Consider the following 17,445-nt stretch of genomic DNA (forward strand, 5'->3'; position numbering starts at 1 on the left):
GCGTAGCAGAACCAGATCAGTACCGCAGTGTATCTCAGGAGGCTGACTGAGTTTCGGAAAGTTTTTCCCATAGGCATACATTGTAATTTAAGTAAAGACCAAATAAAAAACAAAACAAAGATGCCCCCGCTAGCCCAAACCACAGCAATTAGACCTGCCCCCGACAACCAAAACTATACATCCCCTATATAAAAATTACTGTAACAAAAGGGACACCGTAGCAGTGTGCTATTAAAAAATAGAAAACATACACATTTCCTTGATATCACCCAATAAATAAAAAAACCATATAAAAATGGTATCAAAATAAAACCCTATGTATCATAGAAAAAAAAAAAGGTTCATTGAATAACCGAACAAGAGAAAACGTTACAGCTTTCAAACCCGCATGTACCTAAAAGCTTAACTGTGTCTGGTCATTAACAGGGGAAATTGGCCTAGTCTGGTAATGATTAAAGGGTTTATGTTATCATTTTATGGTCGGTTGGGGGCCGACCTCTTGGGAATGAACTACCCACAGCGCTGATTTAGCGTTGCGTCCCCTTCTAAGTTTTCACTGCACAGCAGAGCCATGGCCATTTGCTTTAAAGTGAATGGGGCCGGCTGCAATTCCCTGCACATCCGGGTGGCCATGGCTCCGCTGTGCAATGAAAACTTAGAAGGGGACGCTGCATATACTCACTTCTCCCCGTTCCTGCACTCCTCGGCGCCGCTGCAAACAATGTCCTGAGGGGATAGTCTGGTTTGGAGTTTGTATTAAGGGGATAGTCTGGGGTCTGTATTAAGGGGATAGTCTGGTTCTGGGGTATGTATGAAGTAGACAGTCTGGTCTATGGTCTGTATTAAAGGGACAGTCTAGTCAGGGGTCTCTTTTAAGGGGACAGTCTGGTCAGGGGTCTCTTTTTAAGGGGATAGTCTGTTCTGGGTTCTGTATTAAGGGGATAGATTAGTCTGGGGTTTGTATTAAGGGCATAGTCTGGTCTGGGTATGTATGAAGGGGACAGTCTGGTCTGGGTATGTATGAAGGGGACAGTCTGGTCTGGGTATGTATGAAGGGGACAGTCTGGTCTGGGGCTGTGTTGAAGGGAATAGTCTGGTCAGGGGTTTGTGTTAAGGGACAGTCTAGTCTGGGATCTGTATTAAGGGGACAGTCTGGTTAGGGGTCTGTAATAAGGGGACCGTCTAGTCAGCGGTCTCTTTTAAGGGGATAGTCTGGTCTGGGTTCTGTATTAAGGGATATAATGATCTACGGTCTTTATTTAGGGGGGAGTCTGGCCCAGGGAGCTTATTTAGGGGGAGTCTGGTCTGCGGTCTTTATTTAAGGGGTCTGTATTTATTTCTTAGATCTCTATTTGTTTAGGGGGTTTAATCTGGTGTCTGTAATAGTAAAAGTGCAGCAGTTACACTGCCATGGCATTTGATAGCGTCGAGTGCGATTATCTGTGGACTGTCCTGCGACGGATGGGTTTCGGTCCTTACTTTGTCTCATATGTCAGGTTGTTATATGATTGGCTGTCCGCTCGGTTGCGGGCAAATGGAGACCAGTAAGACTAGTTTGCGTTGGGGAGGGATACAAGGCAAGGTTGCCCCCTGTCACCCCTTCTCTTTGTAATATTGATTGAGCCGTTGGCATGTATGTTACGATCCCTTCCTGCCTTAATTGGCATGAAGTGTGGATCCCTAGAGGAACGGCTAACCTTATATGCCGATTATATGCTCCTCTTTTTGGGGGACATGGAATAGTCTATAGATTCTGTGATGCGTAACATGCTGGAATTTGGCACCTGTTCCGGATTAACCATCAATTGGGATAAATCAGTCCTTCTACCAGTTGATCCTCTGCCTTTGTCAATCTCCCTGGCACATACACAAATACAAGAGAGTTCAAGTACTTAGGAATAGTAGTTTAAGTGAGACCACATGATTATACTAAACTTAATCTCCTATCCTTGATGAGCAGATTTGAGTCTAAGGGGAGATTCACACGAACGTTGCGTTTTTGCGCGCGCAAACAACGCAGCGTTTTGCGAGCGCAAAAACCATTTGACAGCTGCGTGTGTCATGCGTGTCTGATGCGCGGCTGCGTGATTTTCGCGCAGCCGGCATCATAGAGATGAGGCTTGTCAACGCCCGTCACTGTCCAAGGTGCTGAAAGAGCTAACTCTTTCAGCACCCTCGACAGTGAATGCCGAACACAACAGCGAAAAACCTGTAAAAAAAAAAGATAAAGTTCCTACTTACCGAGAACTTCCCGGCCGTTGCCTTGGTGACGCGTCCTTGGTGACGCGTCCTTGGTGACGCGCCTCTCTTGACATCGGGCCCCACCTCCCTGGATGACGCAGCAGTCCAAGTGACCGCTGCAGCCTGTGATTGGCTGCAGCCTGTGCTTGGCCTGTGATTGGCTGGAGCTGTCACTTGAACTGAAGTGTCATCCCGGGAGGTCGGACTGCAGGAAGGAGACAGGAGTAATCGGTAAGTTAGAACTTCGTTTTTTTTTTACAGGTTAATGTATTTTGGGATCGCAAGTCACTGTCCATGGTGCTGAAACAGTTTAACTCTTTCAGCACCATGGACAGTGACTATCTCCTGACGTCGCGTACCGATAATTTTTTTGCCGGGATCGGCCAAAACGAGTTTGGCCGAACCCGGTGAAGTTCGGTACGCTTGTCCGGCTTCGCTCATCGCAAAGACACTCCGTTTGGATGTTCGGAAACAGAAAAGCACGTGGTGCTTTTCGGTTTTCATTCATCCTTTTCACTGCTGTTGCGCGAATCACGCTCGTCCCACGGAAGTGCTTCCGTGTGGTGCGCGTGATTTTCACGCACCCATTGACTTCAATGGGTGCGTGATGCGCGAAATACGCAGAGTTATTGAACCTGTCGCGCTTTTTGCGCAGCAGACAAACGCTGCGCAAAAAGCACGGACTGTCTGTACTGCCCCATAGACTTGTATTGGTCCATGCGTGCCGCGTGAAAACCACGCGGCCCGCACGGACCGAATACACGCTCGTGTGAATCCCCCCTAAGGTTAATAATTGGTGCATGGCTATGATCAGCCGTGGTAATCTGATCAAAATGGTCCTAATGGTCCTAATGCCTCAACTTTTGTACATTTTGCATAATGCCCCAATTTGGGTTCCCATGTACTACTTTTGTAAGCTTAACAGTGTATTCAGGGCGTTAGTGTGGAAGAACCAAGATAAAAATTTCAAGCAAAGGGGTTAAGAAGATGCGGGTTGGGCCATACCGAATCCTTGGCTTTACTTTACATGTAGCAGCTGAGAAACTATAAAGTGCTGTTGCCAGACGAAGCAGTTGGGGGTAACAGGTCTAATATGTCTGAAAGTTTTGCACTTCAATTCTCCGCTGTCTATTTTGAAAACAGGGAACAATCCCAATAAACCAATATTGTCCTTGATCTACAAGGTATGAAACAGAGCTAACCAGATTCAAGTGTTGACTGGATTCTCGAGATTCACTACTATTTGGGGTAACTCGAACCTTCCTGAGATTTATAAGTTGATTGAATTCTACTGTTCGGAGGAGAAAGGGTTATATACTATTCACCAGATCCTAGGAAAGTGATGCCCTTAAACCTTTGAGCAACTGTGCTCAGAATTTGATATATCCCACAGGCTTTTCTATAAATACTTGCAGCTCCGGCACGCGTTCACTGCTCAACTTAAAACAATCAGTCTTAGCAATGGAACTAACCAGGTGGCTGAGCTGTTGGCCCGGTCAGGTGTGTCACGTGGACTCCTCTCTTCATTATAGAACTCACCCCCAAGTTATCATTGTGTGAAATTCACAGTGTTTCTCAGTTATTTCTCATTCATAGTTTATAAAACACTGAGCTTGCTGCATTAGATAGGGATTAGGGAAGACCCCGCTTGTCCGAGATGTAGGATGCCCGATGCACATCTAATGCATATGTTGTGGGAATGCTCATCTATAGGGTCGTATTGGAGGGGTGTGCTAGCCACCATTGGCAAGGTTTATAGCATCACTCTTCCAGCTGAGCCGTAAATATGCATCCTGATGGACAACGTGGATGGGTGTCACCTACATGTGGGGACTTTCTTTATCAGGCCAGGAACTATTCGCCTTTCCCTTTATCAAGCCTTCTTCTCCTACAGTATCTGAATTTGTATCTGATTTTGTAACTAAACTGAATAACATGAGGAGGTTGGAAAAGGGTGTATACTAAGAGGAATATATTAAATAAATTTGAAGGTATATGGGGCCCTTGTTGAAACTCCCTGGGACTACCCCTGGGATGTTGTTGTGGGACAGAATGAGATTGGGTGTGTGAGCTGCATAGCCCTTCTTGCTTTACATATAGGTTTATTGCTTACCTTTTAACAATGGTGTAAGACTTCAAACTGTAAATCTATCATTCCGTAACTATAAAACTATTTGCCTGTTTATACTGTTAGGCCCCATGCACACGACTGAAAATCGCCCATAATTACGGTCCATAATTCGTTTCTATGGCCGACTGACACCTTTCCGTATATTTACGAGAAGGTGTCCGTGCTGTAGAAACTTGCCCAAAAAAATAGGACATGTCCTATTATTTTATTTTTACTTTTACAGTTTCAAAACATCACTTATATTTTACTGAACTGCCACCTGTCTGATGGCTTTGTGAAATTGGAGGATGAGGTACTGAAGAAGAAGATGGTCGCTGCATATTAATGTAATTAGTGTATTAGATTAACTGAACCAGTATATTACAGATCACATGTTGTGGTCAAAGCCTAACATGTTGAATGAAAATTCAAGGTGAAATCCACTCCCATAACCTTTCAATATTCACATGGTAGGTGGGGGGCCCTTGCGTTGGGGCCCAGGAGCTTCAAGTTACTCCTCCGGCAGAGAGATATCACATACGGTAAATCAGCATGCTGTTGTAACAGTTAGAGAGTATGTGTAAAAATGGCAATCATTTTTTTTTAAATTCTTTAATAGGCTTTTCTGTAATGTATGTAACCTATATTAATAAAACCATATGTGTGTGTGTGTGTATGTATATGTATGTATATATATATATATATATATATACATACATACGTGTGTGTGTGTGTATATATATATATATGTGTCTGTTTTCCCCTCAGTAAATTTTTATGTATCTGCCCCAATTTTCAACCTTCCATTCTACTTCTTAGTTTGTGTTTATAAGTACCGTAATCCCTATCATTGGTGGTTGGCTTTAAATCAACCCAAACACTAAATATAGCGCTGCTCTGGTCTGTGGGCTGTGTCTGGTATTGCAGCTCATGCCCTTTGAAGTGAATGGGGTTGAGCTGCAATGACTCGCACCAATCACACATTGACGGCATATCCTAAGAATATGCCATCAGTGTTTAGTCCCACACAACCCCTTTAAGTCCAATAACAAGTCCAAGTGATAAATGCTTAGTTATTATGCTTTCTCATTTTTTTTACGTGTGGCCTTGCACCAAGCCTGTCTTTTTGTATATCCTTATGATACAATATGCATTTATTATTACACACACAAGGCTAAATGGCACACATTGTCAAAGTTCACACACCAAGCTTTTTATGTGGGAACAGATCCCACAGAAGGTAGGCAGATAAAATAATAGTTTGTCCTTCCCATTCACTGGGATATGTTTCTACTTTCGTAAAAGAAGGAAATAAGAAATGTAATTTAGAATAACTTGGAAAAAATAAAAATACAAAAGCTCTTTGAATCCATGCTTAAAGGGGTCGTACAGGCACGGGGCTGTTTTTCATATTAACGACAAATCCACAGGATAGGTCATCAGTATATGATCGGTGGGGGTCCGAAAACCGGACCACGGACCAATCAGCTGTTCCAGCTGCCTAGGGGCGCCGGTAGCTACAATATACATTGGTCGGTGCCAGAAGCAGAAGGCTCCGATTACAGTATTGCGGCCATGCTGCAGTATTGCAGCTCTGCTACTATTCAAGTCAATAGGAGCAGAGCTGCAGTAACCCAGCACGGCCACTATGCAATGACTGGAGCCGTCTGCTTCGGGTACCGACCACTGCATAGCTTCCAGCTCCCTGAGGCAGCCAGAGCAGCAGTTGATCAGTGCGAAGTCCGGGTGTTGGACCCCCAGGATCATATACTGATGACCTATCCACAGGATGAAAACCAGCCACCAGCCTGGACAACCCCTTTAAAGGTTATATCCACCTCCGCCACAAATTAATTAATTTATTTTAATTATCGCAATGCATCTAAAAGGAAAATGAAGCAACTTTGCAATAGGGCTTAATTAAACATTTCGTATTGTTTTGTGTCTGCAGCTCTTATGAAGATCATCTCCATGGTAACAGAGCCACAAATAAACTGTGAAGTGTGATCCTCCAATCATACTTCTTTATATTTCTCCCCTACTTTATGCTCATGTACATTTGGTAGTTATCAAGAAGTAGAAGATAGATCGAAGGGAGTATGATATATACGAAAGATTTGGTTGCAAAGGTGGAGATGACCTTTTAAGTTTCATTGTACAAAGGAATTATTTTGTTACGAAATTCCATGTTCATCAGCTATCGTTAAAGCAGATTTGTCCTGTATAAAAGCAGTTCTATTTGAAGACAGCATGCAATAGTAGCAAGGACTCTGTGCTGGTAGATCAGTGGTGATTATTGATTATTTAAAGTGTTTTAGTAAAAGCATAGTTTTAGAAGTAGATGCATTGCTGATTTATAGCACTGGACAAATGTGGCAATTGCCATGAAGTCTCTACAATTTGGGGCTTTCAATAGTTAAAACATGTAATAACACCAACCAGGGGCGTAGCTAAAGGCTCATGGGCCCCTTGAAAAAGTTCGATTTAGGCCCCCCCAACTTCTTTTCATGGCCGACGGCCAGCCCGTAACTTTTAGCTAAATCACTGGGTCTCTTACAGGGGTTTTCCCATTAGGGACTTTTATGGCATATCCACAGGATGGGCCATGCCATAAATGTCAGATAGATGCAGGTCTGCCCTCTCTGACCCGCACCTATCTCTAGAACACGGCCCCCTAAACCCTGTTCTACCTTTCTGTGTTCCGTCTGGTGCGTGTGATTTTCGACCATGAGGAAAATAAACACTGTAGCTCGCTGAGCTACGCTGTTTCCGTAAGTTCCATAGTAGTAAATGGCAGTTACGGAAGCAGAGTAGCATGCGAGCTACGCTGTTTCTGTAACTGCCATTCACTACTATGGGACTTACGGAAACAGCGGGTCATCTAGAGAAAGGTGCAGGTCCCAGAGGTGGGGCCCGCATCTATCTGACATTTATGCCATATCCTGTGGATATGTCATAAACGTCCCTTATAGTAAAACCTCTTTAAGTGACCCAAGTCGTCCCCCCCAAAAAAAAAAATATATATATATTCTATATATAAACAATCCTCGAATGCAACATCAATAAGGAAGAGTTTTGGAATTGTGGAAATCAAAGGATCGATAGACATGTTAATGATATGCAAATGATAAAAAAAATGGAAACAAATTATTCCAAACATTTTGATTTATCAAGTTTTAGAATATAAGCGCCACGCGCAGAAATACACGTACTTACACACCTTGGCATGCTATCAATGAGGATATTAATGGTTGTCTGAGGAATGTTATGCTACGCTGAATGCACTTGGGCATGTAAATCATCAAGATTGGCTGCTGGCAGCTCCCTTTGCCATTGCCGACAATGACATCCCAGATGTGCTCGATGGCAGACAAGTCCGGAGACTCTGCAGGCCACGGTAGCACATTTAGGCTACGCAGGCTACTCACAGTAGCATGAGCAAAATGCGGCCTGGCGTTATCCTGTTCAAAAACGGCTTCTGGGACACTTTGGAGAAATGGCCGTACCACTGGTTCCACTACCAAATCAATGTAACTCCAAGCTGTAAGTGTACCTGAAATGAAGACTAGAGGGGTACGCCTAGCGAACAGTTTTCCCCCCCATACCATAATCCCAGGAGTAGGGCCGGTGTGACGTTCCCTTGTGAAGGCCTTTTCATGGTGTTGCCCACCGGATCTCCAGACCAATCTCCGGCTATCATTGCATCCAAGACAAAAGCGGGACTCATTGCTGAAGAGGATAGACCTCCATTCCAGCTATCATTGCCGTCTTGCTGTGCACCATGATAGCCTTTGAGAGCGGTGGCTTGTGGCCAATGGAACACCTGTAGCTGGATGTCTGGCTCCTAACCCAATGTTGTGCAAATGCCTTCTGATTGTTTGTGTCTATACTGGTTGCCCCCCTAGGCTTGGGATGTGACGGCCAATTTCACTTGCAGTACAGAATAGATCACTAAGCGCCATTCTTCCAATCAGAAGATCCGTCCGTGCAGAGGTTTGCTTTTACGCACCTTTTGCTGTCATTGCCGTTCGCAGTTGTTCTCCAAGCCTCCGGGGCACACAATTTGAATAGTGCTGACATCTTGGGCTAGGCGCGTAGCGATCTGCCGGAGTGATAAACCTAGGTCTCACAGTTCATAGATTCTGTCACTCTCAGTTTGCGACAAGTGGCGATAACTGGCACGTCAACGAACAGGAGGCATCGCATTTTTGAGGTTTCATGTGGCTGAAAAACTTTTCCTTCAATCTGAGTTTTATGCCACAGATTGGAGCTGGGTGCTTGAAAATTTGATAATTTGCAGATCTTGGCGACACCTGATACTTCATCGATTTGCATAACCTTACGGCTTGCCCTTCTTTTTTTTTTTTTATAAATTCTCTTATTTATCAATTTTTACAAACAAACATATCACGTTAATGCCAAAAGAATATGCAACCATATATTACTTCGGCACGCAGGCCGGCATATGTGGTCATCCTGTATGGTAGATGTACAAACAGAGTATAGTCAAACAATAATTGGGGCTAATCCCCTGCATCCTGACATGCATTAAGGCCCACAGCAAAACATATCTTAGAAGGAAGTCTGAAAAAGGAAAGGAGAAAAGAGGAACGACAGAGGAGGGAAAGGAAGGGACGAGTTCCGTTGTTATATGTCATGCAGAAAGTACAAATCAAGAGGCTGCGATGTTCCTGAATTCCAAAGATGATTGAAACCTGACCCAATGATACCAAGTCTTGATGAACTTGGCGTGAGTACCTCTCATGGATGCCGTGAGATCCTCCATCCTCATGATCTCCTGTATTTTATCGAACCACATGCTGAGCGACGGCGCACAAGATTATCTCCACAGCGCTGGTGTGCAGGCCCTGGCAGCATTCACCAGATGGCGGACCACAGAGCGACGATATAAGAACAACGGGACCTCGCACAGATGGAGCAAGAAGAAGGCCGGTGTACACGGGAGTGGGAAGTCCGTGAATTTGGAGGTGATACGCCACACTTCTGACCAAAAGGCAGTCCGCTTCGGGCACTCCCAAAAGACATGTAGTATCGTTCCCACCTGGTCACCACATCTCCAACACAGCGGTGAGACCGCCAGAATCATAGCATGTAATCTGGAAGGCACCCTACACCAGCGCGTTAAAATTTTAAAACCCGCTTCCTGATACCTGCTGGCCATGGACGATTTATGTGTCATTGTGTATACCCTATCTAGTTGTTCCGCCTAGAGTGTGATTCCCAAGTCCCTTTCCCACCGTAGCAAATATGTGGGTGTGGAGAGGGTAGATGGGGAGATCAGTAGGGAGTATAGTCTGGATAGTGTGTGACGCATCGAGGCAGTGCCGGCTTGCCCTTCTTGGTGTTGCAATTTCAATGTTGAGGAGTGTATATTTATCGGAGATAGCATATCTATAGAACTACGACCCCTAAAGCTACGGCACTGGATAGGATTAGATACATTGGCTCAGCAGTCAGTATCACACATCACAAGTTTAGTTACATTGGCTCAGCAAACCGTTTCACACATGAAAGGATTAGATACACAGCTCAGCAGACCGTATCACAAATGATAAGATTAGATACAACGTCTCAGCAGGCAGTATCACACAGTGTGCTTAGGTATAGTGGTTCAGCCGACAGTATCACACATGATAGGCCTAAATACATGGCCCCAGCAGACCGTATCACACATGATAGGCTTAGATACATGGCCCAGCAGACCGTTTCACACATGATAGGCTTATATACATGGCCCCAGCAGACCGTTTCACACATGATAGGCTTAGATGCAGGGCCCCAGCAGTCAGTATCACACGTGATAGGCTTAGATGCAGGGCCTCCAGAGACAATATCACACATGATAGGTTTAGATACATGGCCATTACAGACAGCATCAGACATGAAAGAATTAGATTCAGGGCCCCAGCAGACAGCATCACATTTGATAGGTTTAGATACAGGGCCCCAGCAGTCAGTCCTCGCTCCTGAGTCGGGTCCTCTTCGGCGCAGCTCTGGATCCTGACGCCGGTCAGCGTCACAACATTATGTGCACTGTACATACAACTTTCTGATGCAGAGTGCCCAAAGAGGACCAGACTCAGGAGCAAGGAGGGTAAATATACTGTTATCAGTATATCCTGAAGAAGTCACATGACACCTAAGTGAGCAAATGTATTCTCCCCTAGAACCAATGTTATACTATGAAAAATCTGCAACTTTCCACAACTGTCATGGGCACATTCAGTATCGCAAGCAGTCCACAGTCCGTTCCTATGGGTGCAACATCACAGGACATTGCATTCTACGCAGCACCCATAGCCTAGAAAACTGATGGTCATCCAATTAAAATAAATATCTATAAACATAATCCTGTTAACTGAATTACAAGTTATTTTCTTCAGTATTGAATGTTTCTATAGTAACTAGTAACTACTATTTTTATTTATTTCCATGACAGAATAAAGTTGGTAAGAAGACATATGTTAAATATAATTTACTGCTTCACTTATTCATTCACTCATTTCCTATTTTATAACAAGCAACAAAACATGCATATTATTTTATGTACTACATAACTATATTTGTTTTTATCAGGCCCAGCTGTCAGCTACCTCACGGGACCAAGATTCCTTGTCTATGTAAGCTGTGCACTTTCAATATGGGTAAGTTCAGAATGCAATTTGGTATACCATGGAGCAACATAGTCAAAAACAGCAAGTGATTGATTATTTGCATATCTAGACCAGATCCTTTAGCCCCGTCAGCCGGATCATCAGCTCTTGAGTCATGGCAGGACACCTGTGACATCCTGCTGTGGTTTGCACCTTTTATATGTGTCACCTTTTTTGAAACCCATTGTGCTACCTGGTGCTTTTTGGAAATTGAAGCAGACTGGACCAGTAATATTCATAAACTCCTTTAGGCCAGGGTCACACACAGTTTTGATGCAGTTTTTTTTTAAAATTTTTAGCCAAACACGAGTGGACACAAAATAATGGAGATGCATCACTCTTTTTATTTTATACCTTTTTTTTCTTTCTTTTCTTTCTTTTCTTCCTTTTCTTTCCTTCCTACCCTTTTTCTTTTCCTTTCTTTCTCTCCCTCTCTCTCTCTTTCTAGCAACAGTTAGAAGATCCGTAGGACCAGGCTGGCACCAGGAAGATGTCCAGAATAGCTAAGCTTTTTCTCCTTTCCCTACAGTTCCCGTTAAAAGTTCCAAAGTGGTTTCTACAGGAATCACATTCCCATTGTTTGTTTTTTTTTTTTTTTAAACTGCTGTATGGTCAGCACTTTTTATAAAGAACCCCTTGCTTTTAGTAGAGCTGTTAGAATAGCATAACACAAAGCTACTGTAATTTTTATAAACGTAATAAAGAAATTTTAATATTAAAACATGATGTCCTATTATATAAATAAAGATTAAGCAATATGTAGGTATTTAAAGAGGACCTGTCACTAGGTCATAAAAAGTTAAACTGGTTAACTGCCCCGAATAGCACTATCTCCCTGATTCCAGTTCTGTTTTCTTTTTTTCCTGGACACCCCTGCCCATCCCAGAGATAAGACCCACTGCTGCACGGGCTCCCTATATGCTAATTTGCTGTAGTCCGTCAACAGGGCGTGAACAACCCTAAAGCTGCCTTGCCCTGATTGGTCAGCATTAGAGTCATGGAAACTAGCTCCACCCCGTTGGCTAACTAATGAAATTAACTTCCAAGGAGCCAACGCAACAGTGGTACATACAGTGAAGGAAATAAGTATTTGATCCCTTGCTGATTTTGTAAGTTTGCCCACTGTCAAAGACATGAACAGTCTAGAATTTTTAGGCTAGGTTAATTTTACCAGTGAGAGATTATATTAAAAAAAAAAAAGAAAATCACATTGTCAAAATTATATATATTTATTTGCATTTTGCACAGAGAAATAAGTATTTGATCCCTTTGGCAAACAAGACTTAATACTTGGTGGCAAAACCCTTGTTGGCAAGCACAGCAGTCAGACGTTTTTTGTAGTTGATGATTAGGTTTGCACACATGTTAGATGGAATTTTGGCCCACTCCTCTTTGCAGATCATCTGTAAATCATTAAGATATTGAGGCTGTCGCTTGGCAACTCGGTTCTTCAGCTCCCTCCATAAGTTTTCGATGGGATTAAGGTCTGGAGACTGGCTAGGCCACTCCATGACCTTAATGTGCTTCTTTTTGAGCCACTCCTTTGTTGTCTGGCTGTATGTTTCGGGTCATTGTCGTGCTGGAAGACCCAGCCACGAGCCATTTTTAATGTCCTGGTGGAGGGAAGGAGGTTGTCACCCAGGATTTGACGGTACATGGCTCCATCCATTCTCCCATTGATGCGGTGAAGTAGTCCTGTGCCCTTAGCAGAGAAACACCCCCAAAACATAATGTTTCCACCTCCATGGTTGACAGTGGGGATGGTGTTTTTTGGGTCATAGGCAGAATTTCTCTTCCTCCAAACACAGCGAGTTGAGTTAATGCCAAAGAGCTAAATTTTAGTCTCATCTGACCACAGCACCTTCTCCCAATCACTCTCAGAATCATCCAGATGTTCATTTGTAAACTTCAGACGGGCCTGTACATGTGCCTTCTTGAGCAGGGGGACCTTGCGGGCACTGCAGGATTTTAATCCATTACGGCGTAATGTGTTACCAATGGTTTTCTTGGTGACTGTGGTCCCAGCTGCCTTGAGATCATTAACAAGTTTCCCCCGTGTAGTTTTCAGCTGAGCTCTCACCTTCCTCAGGATCAAGGATACCCCACGAGGTGAGATTTTGCATGGAGCCCCAGATCGATGTCGATTGACAGTCATTTTGTATGTCTTCCATTTTCTTACTATTGCACCAACAGTTGTCTCCTTCTCACCCAGCGTCTTACTTATGGTTTTGTAGCCCATTCCAGCCTTGTGCAGGTCTATGATCTTGTCCCTGACATCCTTAGAAAGCTCTTTGGTCTTGCCCGTGTTGTAGAGGTTAGAGTCAGACTGATTAATTGAGTCTGTGGACAGGAGTCTTTTATACAGGTGACCATTTAAGACAGCTGTCTTTAATGCAGGCACCAAGTTGATTTGGAGCGTGTAACTGGTCTGGAGGAGGCCGAACTCTTAATGGTTGGTAGGGGATCAAATACTTATTTCTCTGTGCACAATACATATAAATATATATAATTTTGACTATGTGATTTTCTGTTTTTTTTTTTTTATATATAATCTATCTCTCACTGTTAAAATTAACCTAGCCTAAAAATCCTAGACTGTTCATGTCTTTGACAGTGGGCAAACTTACAAAATCAGCAAGGGATCAAATACTTATTTCCTTCAATGTATCTCAGGAATGGGGTCCAGAAAAATAAAAAACAGTGCTGGAATCAGAGTCACAGCACTATTCAGGTCTGAAACCAGTTCAACTTCGTCAACCTAGTGACAGGTCCTCTTTAAGGACAGTGTCAATAAGTATTTTAGTTAACTGCACAGTATAAATGCTATGAAAAGTTATAAAAATTACTTTTCCTAGCATTTATAGATGTTCAAATAATTCATGGTTATGTATTATACTTTAAAACCTCTCAAAATCTGAAACCTGAAATGTGACAGCAGTTAACACCAATATCCCAACTCGCCCTCCCCATGTTATACTGACATGCAGTGGCGGATTAAGTATACCATGGGCCCTGGGCTGTTACCCAAACTTGGGCCCCCCTTCCTCACCGCCGCCCTGCCGCGCCGTAACTATTTTTAACACTACCTTTTTGGGCAAGCATTAACAGTGTTACGATTTCCCTTGTCACACTGTGCAGGGACACAACCTCCTGACAAGGGGAATTGTCTATCAGTCCTGGACTGCAGAAATACTTTTTGTGAAATACAAGGATTCCTATAATAAACATGTCAGGAGAGGTGACAGATTCTCTATAAATCTAGTGACTCACAGGTGACGACGTCTCAGATTCTAGTAGTTTTTTTTCCTCTTTTCTTCTCCATCCGGTCCAGCGCTCATGACGACTTCTCCCGGCCATGACTCATTTCTGCAGAATTTGCCACTCAGACGTCTCCTCACTTTTCCAATATTTCCACACCTATAAACGAAAATAAAGTTATCATGGTGCCACATACTGTGCCCCTAAATATAATAGCACAAAAGACTGCGCGCCTGAATATAATAATACCACACACTGTAAAACACCACATACACACAGCCCCCTGTACATAGTGCCACACACAGCCCCTGTAGATATTACACACCCCCATAGATATCGCCATACACAGCCCCCTCTATATATCACACATCCCCCCCGTAGAGAGAGTTACACACAGCCCCCTATAGATAGTGCCATACAGCCCCCCCTGTAGAGAGCGCCACACAGCCCTCCCCCTCTTGTAAATAGCACCAAAAAGCCCCCCCTATAAAGAGTGCCACACACATACCACTGTGGATAGCACTACACAGCCCCCCCTTGTATATAGTGCCACACAGCGCTCCCCCTTGTATATAGTGCCACACAGCGCTCCTCCTTGTATATAGTGCCACACAGCGCTCCCCCTTGTATATAGTGCCACACAGCGCTCCCCCTTGTATATAGTGCCACACAGCGCTCCCCCTTGTATATAGTGCCACACAGCGCTCCCCCTTGTATATAGTGCCACACAGCGCTCCCCCTTGTATATAGTGCCACAGGGTTATGTACACATTTAAAAACTTTATATTATAATTATATATATATATATATATATATATATATATATATATATATATATATATTAGTATGTGTGTGTATCAGTGTGATTGATTGATTTTATTAAAAAATATTTTTACTTTTTGAGATACAGGTGCGTTGTTTCTGACAGGATCAGTGACACGCAGGATCCACCTCAAATCTATCATATCTAAGATTATAATTTAGCGCAGGGCCCGTTTCACTGATCCCGTCAGTCCTGCTGACCTGACGGATACAGGATACAAAGCAGCTGTATCTCAAAAAGTGAAAATATTTTTTAATAAAACGTAATTACAAAGTTGCACCAAACACACATTTTTATTTTAAAAAAATAAAACCGATGTGATTTTTGCGACGTTTTTTTCCGTAGACAATGCAGGTTTAGTTTTTTATCGTTTTTATACACACCTTTTTTGCAATTTTAGAATTTTTATTCATAGTTTGAAAATAATAGTAAAAAAATAAGCTTTTTTACGTTTCAGCTATTTTTGTTTGGTAATAACATAGTTTTACCCTAAAATAGACCTTTTATTTGTAATCGTCATTGTTTACCGTAAATTTTTATATATTACATGTCTATATTAGGGTAATTGGGTCAGCGCTGGCGTTACAACAATGATTGGCGGGGGGGAACGTTTTTTTTGGGGTGTATTTATTTAGTTTTTTTTTGCACTTTACTTTACAATTTTTTTATTACTGTGGTCTGATCCTCAAAGGTCAAAAAAGACCTTTGGGGAACTTCATATATATTTTATCTTTTACACCATGTTTTTCCACTGTAACAGCAGCCCCAGTTACAGGGGAAATCAGCCCTCTCATAGTGACGATTGTCACTAATAGGGCTCTGCTGGGTCTAGTTAGACAGCAACAGTCTGCCACTAACGGCACCCGCCGATCATGTGACCAGTCACATGATCACCAGGAGGAATAGAGACAGCGCCGCTGCTGCTGTCTCTATTCCTGTACACAGCGCGCATTCAGCGCTGTGTACAAGTCATCAGAGAAGACAGAAGCAGTGAAAGCTGCTTCTATCTTCTCCTCAGGGTCCCCGGCAGTCACTGACAGCCGGAGACCCGACATTCAGCTGCCCGATCGCGCGGGCAGCAAGTTAAAACCCGAGCCGTAGAAAGTCTATGGCTCGGGTTTTAACGACCCGTTCCTGACCGCTGGCCGTAAAAATACAGCCAGCGGTCGGGAACCAGTTGGGCAGGAGGTTAAGCCAACTAACCTCAGCGCCGGTGACCGCCCACCCGGCTCTTCTCTTGCTGCTTTGGAGTAACAGAACAGCCGTCCGTCGCTGTTCTGTTACTCAATGGCGGCGGCCCGCACTTGTCAGGGAGGCGTGTCCTACCCCTTTCCCGGCCAATTCCCTGCTCCTCCTCCTCATCTTCGTCAGTTAGCAGCGCTAGCGCGCTGAATATATTTATAAGATGATGTGCGGTTCGGGCTGCCATGGGCCCCCTGGAAGCCCCGGGAGGCCGCCCGAATCGCCCATATGATAATCCGCCACTGCTGACATGGGTCAAAGAAGTCAGGATATGTGGAGTTTTTGACATGTTAAATTTTTGACTCGTTAAATTTTTGACTCCTTAAAGCAGTAATTACCAACCTCATCCTCAGAGTAAGGCCCCATGCACACGACCATGTTCGGTCCGTGATATGCGGTCCGCATGTCGGCCGCATGTCCTGGACAGAGCACAGTGCAGGGGGCCGGGCTCCTAGCATCATACTTATCTGTGACGCTGGGTGTCATTGCCTGTCCACAGAACTACTGTCCCGTACTGAAAACATGATTACAGTACGAGACAGTTGTCCCGCAGCGAGGCAGTGACACCTAGCGTCATAGATAAGTATGATGGTAGGAGCCCGGCTCCCTAAACTGTGTTCGGTCCGGGACGTGCAGACCGTATATCATGGACCGAACACGGTCGTGTGCAGGGGGCCTAAGGCGTTGGTGATGTACGCTTAGCATGTACACCAATAAAGTTTCCACCGACATTATAAGCATATCCACAGGGCTTCATTAGTCCGACTGAGGTCAAAAGAGTGTTCTTATAGTCTCTGTCGGTCTGCACTAAAAAAGGTATAAAATAAAGTAGTAGACTACGCTATTCCATACAACTGTATACAGTTATAAAACCTATAATGCACGGTATAAATTTTGTTACAATGGGAGCCTATGGACAACATATCCCACTGTATGCCTATATAGTAGAATACATTGCAGCCTTCTGTCAGCGGTATACATTGAAAGCTTTTCATGGCGTATGCGTTAAACGGTGGGCCATAGCGTAATCTAAAACGGTATAACAACCCTGGATGTCTACAAAAGGCAATATCATCAGTTATTTATTAGTGTCTAAA

At 43.7% G+C, this 17,445-nt stretch overlaps 1 protein-coding gene across 1 annotated transcript in view; it reads left to right on the plus strand.

Moving 5' to 3' along the window:
- Window positions 1-1,410: 1,410 nt before the first annotated feature.
- LOC142652603 (ferroportin-like) overlaps window positions 1,411-17,445 on the plus strand; it is a 40,307-nt gene continuing 24,272 nt past the window's right edge. The window contains exons 1-4 of the mRNA XM_075828261.1: window positions 1,411-1,544; window positions 3,635-3,741; window positions 6,152-6,178; window positions 10,949-11,016. Of these exons, the coding sequence (XP_075684376.1) occupies window positions 1,411-1,544; window positions 3,635-3,741; window positions 6,152-6,178; window positions 10,949-11,016 (336 nt within the window). The remainder of the gene's footprint in view (window positions 1,545-3,634; window positions 3,742-6,151; window positions 6,179-10,948; window positions 11,017-17,445) is intronic.

This window comes from Rhinoderma darwinii, chromosome 5, assembly GCF_050947455.1.
Source record: "Rhinoderma darwinii isolate aRhiDar2 chromosome 5, aRhiDar2.hap1, whole genome shotgun sequence".
In the NCBI taxonomy this organism is placed as follows: domain Eukaryota; kingdom Metazoa; phylum Chordata; class Amphibia; order Anura; family Rhinodermatidae; genus Rhinoderma; species Rhinoderma darwinii.